Source organism: Mytilus galloprovincialis, chromosome 14 (genome assembly GCF_965363235.1).
Source record: "Mytilus galloprovincialis chromosome 14, xbMytGall1.hap1.1, whole genome shotgun sequence".
Lineage (NCBI taxonomy): Eukaryota > Metazoa > Mollusca > Bivalvia > Mytilida > Mytilidae > Mytilus > Mytilus galloprovincialis.
Window position 1 is genome coordinate 45,268,078 of NC_134851.1, and position 12,622 is coordinate 45,280,699.

General features: G+C 32.0%; 1 protein-coding gene across 1 annotated transcript; it reads right to left on the reverse strand.

Annotated features, from left to right (window-relative positions):
• Nucleotides 1-990: 990 nt before the first annotated feature.
• On the reverse strand, nt 991-6,745 carry LOC143059448 (ficolin-1-like). Its single transcript, XM_076232949.1, has 5 exons — nt 6,550-6,745; nt 4,358-4,482; nt 3,317-3,413; nt 2,625-2,789; nt 991-1,325 (listed from the first exon to the last, which is right to left on the reverse strand). The coding sequence occupies exons 1-5, from the start codon at nt 6,707-6,709 to the stop codon at nt 1,078-1,080; spliced, it is 795 nt and encodes a 264-aa protein (XP_076089064.1). The 5' UTR covers nt 6,710-6,745; the 3' UTR covers nt 991-1,077.
• Nucleotides 6,746-12,622: the final 5,877 nt, after the last annotated feature.

A 12,622-nucleotide genomic window follows, 5' to 3' on the forward strand; every position in this document is an offset into this window, starting at 1 on the left:
CGATTTAATTAAGATATGACTAAAGTTTTCAAAATGAAGATCTTCTCAAAGGGAGTGAGATACTGTCTTGAAACTTTTTTCAAAAGCTGTATAATTTATCTAACACTGGCCTATACAAACTATTTTTTTTATTTAGATCAACTAAAAAGGTCATTTCAAGGAGCTTTAATGTACTTGAACCCCATTTCAATCCAACACCAACACAAAGATCCTGGCTATGTGTTTTTCTATCTATCTTAATAATTTGTTTTCCTATGTTTATCTTTAATCCCGAGATTTTGGCTTTAAATTGGAGAACACGCATAGTTGCATCCAGTGATTCTAGTGAATCATCTTATATGTATCGAAACAGTATAAATTCTATATCCCCTATATCTCCTTACTATTTTTTACTAAAATACCTAATACAACTGAACATAGCAAACAGATATAAGAGGAAAAGGTTCCCCTGTTTACAGCCTCTCTCTACAATGAAGAATGATGACAGGAAACAGTTTTGTATCACTGCAGTTATTATTATTATTATTAAAAGGCGTTTACCCAGGACATAACTGATTCACCAAAATTGAAATATCTTAAAGTATCCTCAAGAAAGGAACAAGATATGAAATCAAATGCTTTCTCAAAATCTATCAAAAAGATAACCCTTGGAATATTTTTTCTCTCAGAGTCAGTTAAATAAAGAATATCATATACATAGAGCAAAGCCAGTTTGAAGTCAAAGGAAAATTCAGAACTGAAAGTTCATAAACAAATGGCAAAATCAAAAGTTCAATTACATCAAACGAATGGATAACAACTGTCATATTCTTGACATGGTACAGGAATTTTTGTAAAAAATGTTAGACTGACAAGGGAGTGAGACAAAATGTCACAATATTGTGCTAGAAATGTATACTCTATTCTAGGAAATGTTAATGCGGAATACAGTTTATAAAACAGATATAAAAATGTTTATAGTTTTTATATTACATTGTGAACGAGAAACAAAATTATATATGCCAAGTTACAGTGAGCAGTATGTTATGATTATTTGACTGGCAATCGGATCAGTGTCATCTGTATACTATGATCATGTTAACGACGACGTCGAATCATCATTTGTGTCTTTTTGAGAGAATAATTGTAACCTTTCCAGTGGTACCATTCAATACCATCTGCAAATGACTTGTGGGGACCATTGAGATACAGTCCATTCAGATTGGAGTGATGACAGCTTTTATACCACCATCCACCTTTGTACTTCTCTGCACAATTGCTCGAACTGTCTCTATCTAATGTTGAAAATGGCTGACGGTTGTGGTTGGACGTGCCCAAAGAATTCTCTAAAATGTCAACAAAACTTCAAGTTATTGGTACAAAAGTACAATTATATGTTTGAAAAGTTTTATTCATATTCAAGTAAATATTTGAATAGACCATGTAGACCGGGTTATAATTTGTCCAATATGAGCTTTGTCCGTTTAATCCCCCTTTTCCCCATTAATAAAACTGGAACTTCAGCGAATACTTTACCTTACTTTAAAGTTCAAAAGCTTGGATTAGGCAAAACGCGATTGTTATAATTTCGAATGACTACAGTCTTTATGATTCCTTGCAAGGTACAGAAGACTAAAAATATGTTTTTGTAAGTATTCCAAACGAACACTGTTTTGTTCTAATTATTCCTCTTTGCGAATCAAAATAACATTACACACAAATTGAATCTATAAATATCAACTATAACTTGTGTCGACAACAATTAAAAGGGCCAATATTTTCGAATGGTACTTTCCAGATAATTGAGTATTCGTCTACCCCTAAACGGATAATTTGACATGCATGTTTACTTGTGTTAATATGTCTTTTGATTGAGTAAAGCCATTTCAATTGACATTTTATAGTGTGTCTTTCTATGTTGTGAAGTTACACTTCAGTATAGATACACAAATCTGGAGCTTTATAAATTTACCGTTCCCAAAATGTATGTCGTCATCAAGTTTCCCTAATTCCCACAAAATATAAAGGCCTAAAAGCACGACGTCCTGGAAAAGGTCCTTTCGTCCAACAAGATATTAAGATATAACACATGAACTACTGCAACAAGTATGTGTGCAGGATGACTCAGATTGCGAAATAATTGCGATGGTTTTTTTATGCCAAAAAATGCGACAGGTTTACAATCGCAATTATTTCAAATTGCATTTTGAAATTTTGTATATGTAGTAGACAGGATTTCTTTCAATATTGCAAACATTTAAATCCCATTTTAGTCTTGAATAACAAAATCGCAATTATAAATGCACGCAATAATTTCTCAATTTACAGTATCATTAAATGTATTTGACGAATTTATTAACATTTTGCACGCATTTTCAAAATATGCCTGTTGAATTTGTAATTATCTTGCACGATTGTAAAAAAAAAGGCCTGATGAATTGGTTATCTTTTGCACGCAAATTGCAGATAGGCCTGAAGAATTGGTATAGTTTTGTTTTTATACAATTCCCTCTAAAGTATTATAAAAATTGATACCTTTTTGATGTATCAATTTTTACAAGACACCCTTAAATTTCATCCCAACACCAAAGTAGGTTATAAATATGATCCCTTAATCATTTAGAGAGAACACAAAAGTTACAGACCTGCGTTTCCACTGTAGTCTCCGATGTCTAGGGTGAATTTTGACTGTATGTCTCCTATATAAAACGTCTTGTACCTCGCATATTTTTGTTCTCCTTCAAAATCCTCCATTAGTATGTACAGTTCATATTCATCTTTTGTGGTAATTTCATGGATTCTTGAATTACCTAAATGTAGATAAGATGATTTATAGGTTAAATCTTATTTCGTCAGAAGTATCATAGCATTGCAAGGTTTCCAAAATGTAGTAAATAACAAACTTAAAAATTATACACACAACTAAAATTGGTTATTTGTTAATATATCTTACTTCCAATGATTTGATTGGTCTAAATGTATTATTATTTTGGAATAGAAAAGATTTTCCGCCGCCAAGTTGGTTTATGGTAAAAAGTACATTTTGGAGCCCATTGACGACATTGCGAACACATTCATTCCCTTAAATTTCTTTATAAACAACATTATTCTCAGAAACTTCAATATACCCAGAAAAACTATAAATGTATTTAAGATGACAGTGTCCTAAAAATGAGAATTATTTTTTTTCCCATTTTTTAAAAAGAATTATTTATATTGAAAGCGAATGGCGTAGAAGTTAAAAGTATATACGCACTTGACTGACCAATGATTTATATTAGGAAACAGGGCAGTCTATTTTATTAATTGATGTAAAGCACGATAAATACTGCCTTACCTAACCAGAATTCCCCTATCAAGTCACCAAACCCGTTTTTGTAATCTGTCCAGTTTCTGAAGAAGTCAACACTTCCATCTAGCCTTCGCTGGAAAACCTGTATTTCAAAATGAACAGTAATTATATGAATATGTCGTAAGGTACTAAACTGTCTGAAATATAATCACTGTCAGTTTATTGAAAATATCCTTTTTTTGAATTATTTTAACATTGTATGTAATTGTTAAATTAGTTATTTTTTTTATTTAATAATATTTTTGTAATTGTTATAAAATACATCAAATAAAATAATTACAAACCTAATCCTGATTCATATACAATTTTTAGAAATTCACCTGTGACGTCACTTTTTAGCTTTGGTTAAGTCGTGTGACGGACAGTTCGTAGTTCTGTTGTGTTATTTTTATGTGCTGTTGTTTAACGTGTTCGTTGAAATTCTGTGGTTAGCATGTCGAAATGTACGTACTATTATATTGTTTAGTTAAATATTTCTCTGTCCTGAATTGTTTTGCATCTTAATTGTACTGTCTTCCTGTCATATAATGTTGTCAATTAAGTTGTATAGTTAATAATGTCATAAAAGCACGAGGTTTGGCCAGCCTCAGAATCAGGTTCAAACAACCATCTTTCTTAAATATATACTGTACGCAATGTCAGGAAAATGCCACTTGTTATCTTATAGTTTCTTTTTGTGTGTGTTGCATCGTCGTTTGTTTTTGTTGCGCTCAAGTAAATTCAAAGATGGAAAGAACTTTAAGTTGTCAGAATACAATTACAATTTCTATAAGAGCTTAAATATAATATACGAAGAATACACGGTTTAACATTCATTAAGTGATAAGCATGGCTATATCATACGCATGTGGTTGATCCTGTTAGTACATATTCCGTAATAAGTTTAATTCGGTACGTCACATCCAAAGAAAAGAGTGCAGGATTGTAGTATCGACAATTTGAAGATATCCGCTGTCATCAGTAAACGGATTTTCATAACTATTCAATTTGTAAATTATAATTAAATGTACTTAAAATCAACCTTACCAACCAACCCCCGCCTGCGGTCGTCATGTCACAGTATGTTTCAAATCCACGGATATCTGATGGATATATTTTGTATATGCCACTTTTTGACTCTTTGACATCTTCGCAATCTCTAGGATATTTTTCTGTATAACAAAATGGTGTATTCTGTTTAAATGTTATAAATATCAAAGGTTAGTATAAGTATTAGTATAAGGTGATCATTATTTTTTCTATTTACTGTAATGGAAATATGAACAACTGTCATATAAGTACGATAACAGTCAGGTTTAACTCACCATTTTCTTTGAACAAAGTATGTTATATATTAACATTTACTTTTTTTTATTTTTCTTAAAGTTTGGTGTTTCTTCTTTACTTTTTACTGTGTTATGTGTGTGTTAGAACATTACGTAATGTATCTGCAGTATCATTAATCTGTCAAAGTTTAATTTGTAAGATCGATCAAACCCCGCACTTGGACTTTAAGATAATTTTTCTAGGATTGCCAGTTTTTTGTGTGCTTATAGAAAAGAAACGTTGCCCATATAAAATGACGGACAGGAGGCACTCATTCATCCCTCGCTGCGATGCGGAAAAACGAATAAAAGAAATAGTCGTTACTACTTGTTAAACATATAGTGGTAATGTGCAACACTGATATTTAAATATTATTTTGTCTGTAAACTTTCGTAGGGAGGAGATCAATAGTAATCAAATGTACCAGGATTATAATTTAGTACGCCAATATCACTCGGATCCGGTAAAAACAATAGTAAGCGTATAGATCACAGTAAGGTGGTGGAACGGTCGTGGTGATGTCTTCATGATCGTGGCCAATTTTGAACATGTTCAAAAAAATCGTGATGCGGTCGTGTTGAAATCAGGTTGTAGAAGCGTACCGAGAGCGCAGTAAGGTCGTGGTAAGATCGCAACGGTCACGGAACTATCTCTTCGCGACCCAACAAAGTTTCCACTACGACTGTACTACGTTTATTTTACGCTTATAAAAAGCAAAGTACGATTCTAGCACGCTTATGTCATCCTCATCAGGCTCGTCGTACGACCTGACTACGTTCATACTACGGCCATTTCGAGTTCTAGCCATGCTCATTGTCATTGTCACATACAATATATAAATTATTTCAAGTTGTTGTTTATCTGTATGTAATTTGGACCTCATATCCCTAATTTTCAACAGCTTAACCATGCTTGACACATCTGTATCATTGCCACTTTTCAATACAATATCGTCATATGATCTTGATAGATTAGCATTGCGTTGTAATTCATGATGAATTGGTTGATCCGACATCCATACTGGATCCGGATTCGTATCAGAGGCCCCTCTGACTCTACCTCTACCCCTACCACCACGCCCACGAGTTCTGGTAGATTTTGGTGGCATACCTTAATGTTTTCGAGAATTATACGTATCAATGACAATAAGAAGGAATGAAACAGTTTTATATGGAACATGGTGTTGTTGTGATGGCTTAGAGCGTAGTTAGATCGCGGTATGAACGTGGAAAGATTATAGAATAGTCGTGGTTAAAGCCTGCTATGAAAACATTAGAATCGAGAATAACGTACAAATTAAAAGGAATGCCATGATTAAGCAAAACAAAAAACATATATCTTAATGAAACATATTAATAGTTTTTTATATAAAAAAAAAAGAAGATCTGGTATGATTACCGATGAGAATACTCTCATCACAAGTGACCAAATGACACTGAAAATGTAAAGGTATAGGTCACAGTACAGTCTTCAACAATGACCAATATTTGTTTATAATGCGTTTATAAAGTAATTTATAGCGCAAAATACAAATTTAATGCTATGGATATGTAACAAGTATTATAAAATACTAAATGCGTATAACTTTGTTCTTCTTTTTGCATTAAAAGAACTTTCCAATTATTTGAAATCTTCGGCTTATTAAGCATGTTAAGTTACATTGTGTTATGACAATAAAGATTATACTCATTTAAAAGTCAGGGAGGTTATAATATTACGTTAGACAATGATAATTTGTTTTCAATTATGACGTCATATAACGAAATATTCAATCAAGATGAATAACATACAATTCATATAATATTGACACATGATAGGTAACATGATAATTCAATCCATTGAAAGAACAATAGTTCTACAAAACCATAAGTGACGTCATATCATACTAAAGCACTTACGATATTCATAATTACCTGTTTTAATTTTAGACAATATATCCAATTTCAATTCGGACAATTTTTCCATAACAGTCTTTTCCATAGTTTTATGAATGTATGTTTTTATTGCCTTATTCAGATTTTTAGTATCCAACTTAGCAACCAGCGGAACATCGTCGTTAGTGATAAGTGGCATCTCAACTTCCGTTTCAGGATTTTCAGGTAATACTGATCCATATCCAAGTCCAATACACAATATTAATAACAACATTACGGATATGACAGTACGATCACAGTACGGATAAATAATTCAATATAGGATAAACACAAAATCGTCAGAGTATATATACTAAATAATATTCAAAATCATGACTAGTACCGTTTGTAAATGAACACTCTTTTGCAAACCGTGTTGCAGGAAAATATATTTAACAAAATGTGTTAATGATGAGAAGCGTATGTTTTATACATTTTTCTACAGAACAGTTTGAGTTTCATTCTGGCAATAATAACAATTTATTAATACGCAGACAATAAACAATATATCTCAGGAATTTCCCGTTTCATGCACATTTCTCAGAAGTAATTAGTGATTTCCGAGTGATTCTTTTATAAATTTACATCGTTTCAATGTATGATTTGTAAAGAAAATGATATAGAAACACTTTAACAGACAATACAGAAACTGACCTAATTTTTCATCCGACATCTTGGGATGACCGTGAATGCAGTTACGGTCATTAGCTTTACCCCAGTGATTATAACAATACAAGTACAAACACACTCGTCCAATACATTTAAATGGATTGAAATAAAGCTTAGTATTATAATCATATGCATTCTTATTTGACCGTAAATAAACTGCAAACTGTTGTAGTTACTGTGAGCTCTTTCGATGAAATGACACCACTAATTTTTCTTCATATAATATAACGGAACCCCACCTTTTAGACCGCCAAAGTATTTCACGTGCATATATTACCCATATATATTTATAACCAAAACAAGAACTCGTTATACAACTAATCTCACTTACCAATTTCAAACTTATAAAAAGTATAACTATAGCAAAGGGGAAACCCCAAGTCTCGACGGAAAGAAATTTAATTAAGTCCACTTCTCTGAACATTTTGATAGAACATTACCCAACTTATTTTCTCTAACGGAGCTGGTTTCGGAAATAACGTTATTTTTAAGCAAATATGATTTATAAGAAAGTGATTAAGAAATATTCGCATTTTTCGTTGATATCTACTATACCTCTGTCTCGATTTAAGCGATATGGTGTTCAAAATTCCCATAGTCCAGCATTAAAGGAACTCAGTATTGTTACTGCTATTCCGACTCCGTTGACAATTTTCAGGACATTTTTTATGTTTTCATCTCTTTTGCTATAAAATTAACTGACAAAACAGAACACGAAATATCAGAGCGTTTTGAGTATGTCTTTGATATTCTATGAATCAGATATTTTATATGTGTACAGGTTCAAAATACAGTTTTAATAGTATTATAGTAAAAGGACACGACAGTTATCAAGAAGTCCTATCTATTTTTTAAATTAATAATTTGTTTAATGATATTCTGTGAAAAAAAAATAATTCTTTCTAAAAGTAAAGATAAAAACAGTTTTCTCAAAACATACTCATGTCAATATAGCTCAAATTGATTTACGCATTGCATGGTACTAGTTTCAGGCACAACGAATCATGTTGTTGGTATTCTGAACATTAATTGGAGCCCCAAATTACATATGTACGTCGAAACATGTCAACGATACAAGACTTCTTGCACACTCCTTAACAGAAAACTTACCTTATCGGTTGAATTGACCGATATTAACGTTGAAGGATATAACTTCCCTGTTGAAACATTATGTGGCACATGGTGCAGCATATGCAGTGTAAATAACACTTTATATAGATATAGGAAGATGTGGTGTGAGTGCCAATGAGACAACTCTCCATCCAAAGAACAATTTATAAAAGTGAACCATTATAGGTCAATGTACGGCCTTCAACACAAAGCCTTGGCTCACACCGAACAACAAGCTATAAAGGGCCCCAAAGTTACTAGTGTAAAACCATTAAAACGGGAAAACCAACGGTCTAGTCTATATAAAAAACGAGAAACGAGAAACACGTATAAATTACATAAACAAACGACAACTACTGTATATCAGATTCCTGACTTAGGACAGATGCAAACATTTACAGCGGGATTAAACTTTTTAGTGGTACCAAACCTTCTCCCTTTTTCTGAAACAATAGTATAACATCACAACATAGAAAAAAACACGATAAAATATCAATTGGAAGGCTTAACTCAATCAACAAACGTAAATTAACACACTATGAACGAATAAATTTGATCTGCGATACCTCAAGGTAAATACATAGTTAATAAAATATTAGGGACAACCATTAATAAAGGCCAAAAAGCAAACAAATAAGTCCAAACAAAGCCATGGCAAGACACCACCGCGAAATATTTAACCCTTAGAAAATAATCACTTTTAGTTTGTTATTACTTTTGCTAAATATTGTCCTATGAATAATAACAAAAAAAAAAAAAAATTACACAAGTGCGATATTGTCGTTCAAATTTTTCATGTTTTTATGCATAGTTTTTATGCATATTGATAAACATAAACCGGTTTGTTAAAGTTTTGAAAAACGTGTTTTGTGTTGTGAAAAAAACCATATGCACCGTATCATAATCATCCAACAATGAAGAATTATAAAGATAAAATTTAGTAATGTGTGAAACTTGCTCATATGTACAATTACAGAACATGTACTTAATTCGATATAGTATATACAAGGAATCGTCTGAATATACTAGATAAAATTCAAATTCATAGATTTTTCAAGCAAATTTCTTTTGCAAAACGTTATTTAGATAAATATATATAACAAAATGTTTTATGAAGATACGCGTATGATTTATGCACTTTACTACAGTGCATTTTGAGATTCATGTTGGCAATAACAACAATTTTCAATTAGAATACAATAAATCATCTATCGCAAGAAAATGTTAACTACCGTCAGATAACATGAACTTGATGATCTCTTACTGGTTAAAAACAACTCGTGTGTTCTATATTTGTTGTATTATAATTTCATGTGTTGTTTTTTCTATAAAGTAAAGTACAAACAAAGTACTGACTATCGAGATGATTATACCCTCAGGAAATTATAGTCCACCCAACAGACGGCAAAAAGTTTAACACATCTAACTTCGTTTGCATTGGGAACGAAACAAGTATTAATCACAACAATATGGAATCTCACTGAAACTTAAGTTTTTTAATACTTTGTATACTTTTCTTAACAAACAATCATCGGGATAAATCTGAATGTATCGGTTCATTAGGCATGTTAAGTCAGGCTTTCGATATGAACATGAACATATACAGATTGTTTTTATGACAGTGATATTTCATTCGAATTCTATTATAATTAAGGTGTACATTTCCCTATTTCATAACCAGAAATTCATGGTAACCTGTCCTAATTTAAGTCAGGAATCTGATATACAGTAGTTGTCGTTTGTTTATGTAATTTATACGTGTTTCTCGTTTCTCGTTTTTTATATAGATAAGACCGTTGGTTTTCCCGTTTGAATGATTTTACACTAGTAAAGTTGGGGACCTTTATAGCTTATTGTTCGATGTGAGCCAATGCTTTGGTTGAAGGCCGTACATTGACCTATAATGGTTTACTTTTAAATTGTTATTTCGATGGAGAATTGTCTCATTGGCACTCAAACCCCATCTTCCTATATCTAAATATGAAAAGGACTCAACATTCACCGTTGACATTATTTGTCATCTAATGTAACGTATGCCGTGTAATTGACACTGTGTTATGTTATTACTCTTGCTGAATACTGTCCTATGAATAATGAATACATTGTATCGGTTCATTAGGCATGTTAAGTCAGGCTTTCGATATGAACATGAACATATACAGATTGTTTTTATGACAGTGATATTTCATTCGAATTCTATTATAATTAAGGTGTACATTTCCCTATTTCATAACCAGAAATTCATGGTAACCTGTCCTAATTTAAGTCAGGAATCTGATATACAGTAGTTGTCGTTTGTTTATGTAATTTATACGTGTTTCTCGTTTCTCGTTTTTTATATAGATAAGACCGTTGGTTTTCCCGTTTGAATGATTTTACACTAGTAAAGTTGGGGACCTTTATAGCTTATTGTTCGATGTGAGCCAATGCTTTGGTTGAAGGCCGTACATTGACCTATAATGGTTTACTTTTAAATTGTTATTTCGATGGAGAATTGTCTCATTGGCACTCAAACCCCATCTTCCTATATCTAAATATGAAAAGGACTCAACATTCACCGTTGACATTATTTGTCATCTAATGTAACGTATGCCGTGTAATTGACACTGTGTTATGTTATTACTCTTGCTGAATACTGTCCTATGAATAATGAATACATTCTAAACAACAAATTACACAACATCTATTTATTCATTCAAATTATTGTGCATATACATTTAAATATAGCCTTCCTCTTCCCTCCTTAAAAAATCAATTGGTATCTTCCTAAAAAAATAAATGAAGCGCTCGGCTATATATCAACAACACAGAAACAGTAAAATACGTATTTTACATTCTGTGGGTTGTTTATTTAGTGTATAACAAACCCTAAAGTGCTTTATTACAGATGGTGCCAAAAATAAAACTTCATAGGCGGATCCAGGGGGGGCCGGCCCCCCCCCCCCCTTTCGTGGGAAAAATTTGGTTAATTATATAGGGAATCATTGAAGCATGACTGGAGCGGGCCCCCCTTTATGTCAGTCAGTGGGCTCCCCCTTAGGAAAAGTTCTGGATCCGCCACTGAACTTGTAATGACACAAGTGTTATTGACAATTTTGTGCTGTCATCAAATGTATCACTTGTTAAAGAGTTCGACATTCATCGCCGATTTCTATGGAGGCGTACGCATTAACGCCACACAACTCTTTTTTTAAATATTTTCCCCTATGTTTGCGTTACATTGCGTTAACGCAATTATTTGCGATATAACGCAAACCTTTGCGTTATAAACCTTTGGGATACCTTTGCGATATAACGCAACCATTTCCGATCTAACGCAAATATCTTGATTTCAATTATTCATTTAGTTTTGTATATATGTCCGTCTGTCACTCATTTCGGTTGTGATTTGGTAAATAAAAAAAGAAACATACTTAATTACAAGGCCGAATTATTATAATAAATATGCATAGGAATAATGGAATACTTAAAGTGCAATTATACATAAATTAAGACTGATTTATGCATCAGAAAAGTATATAATTTAACAAGAAAATAGATACATGTAGTATAGTATATTATAAGCATAATTATTTAAATTGAACGATAAAAAATAATGTCATACAATTGTGAAACTTCTAAGTCAAATAGACAAAATGATCTTTCTGCTTAAAAAAGAATTATTAATAAAGGAAACATTTGTTTTTTTTTTAATTTTGATGCAAGAAATCTCGGAACAAGAATTTTCATTTCAATAAAGTGAAGTGTTTTTTAAGTGCTTGGGTAGCAACTTGAATGGAGAGAGCATAATTTATTTAAGAATTGAATGCTTCTTTTTGTAAATTTATTGGGGTGTAAATTTAAAGCGTTGACGGAAGTACTGTTTGTATGAATCGCGGAAGCGCTAGCGCTTCATTCTAAAAATGTGCGCACGGTCAACGCTTTTACAACCCTATAAAGTTACAAAAAGAAGCATGCAATACTTATAATTACATTTTTTTAGCTATGATCATGAAAACACGAATTTTATATATTTTTTTATTTACTTCACCTGTGCACTTTATTGTTGGACCACGTGTTATCATGAATGAAAAGTTGTATTGAGCAATGCAACTGCTTACGGAATAACACGTGATGTGCAGTTAGCCAATCAGAATAAAGTATTATAATGAAACATACATCTAATGTAATTATTAATAAAACATCTCCATTCTATACATGTATTGCCCAAGGGTAGCTTGTTTGAATCTAACAAATCTACACAGTTCGCAAACGAGAGCTTACTTTAGAAGTATATTTATATTCGGTTATAGCT

What these genes read in the sequence shown, in the direction of transcription:
- LOC143059448 (XM_076232949.1), bottom strand. Translation starts at nt 6,709, where the DNA reads ATGCCACTTATCACTAACGACGATGTTCCGCTGGTTGCTAAGTTGGAT. An exon ending in GATAGGGGAATTCTGGTTAG is followed by an intron (nt 2,790 to 3,316) that starts GTAAGGCAGTAT and finishes ATCTACATTTAG; the next exon opens with GTAATTCAAGAATCCATGAA. An exon ending in AGACTACAGTGGAAACGCAG is followed by an intron (nt 1,326 to 2,624) that starts GTCTGTAACTTT and finishes TTGACATTTTAG; the next exon opens with AGAATTCTTTGGGCACGTCC.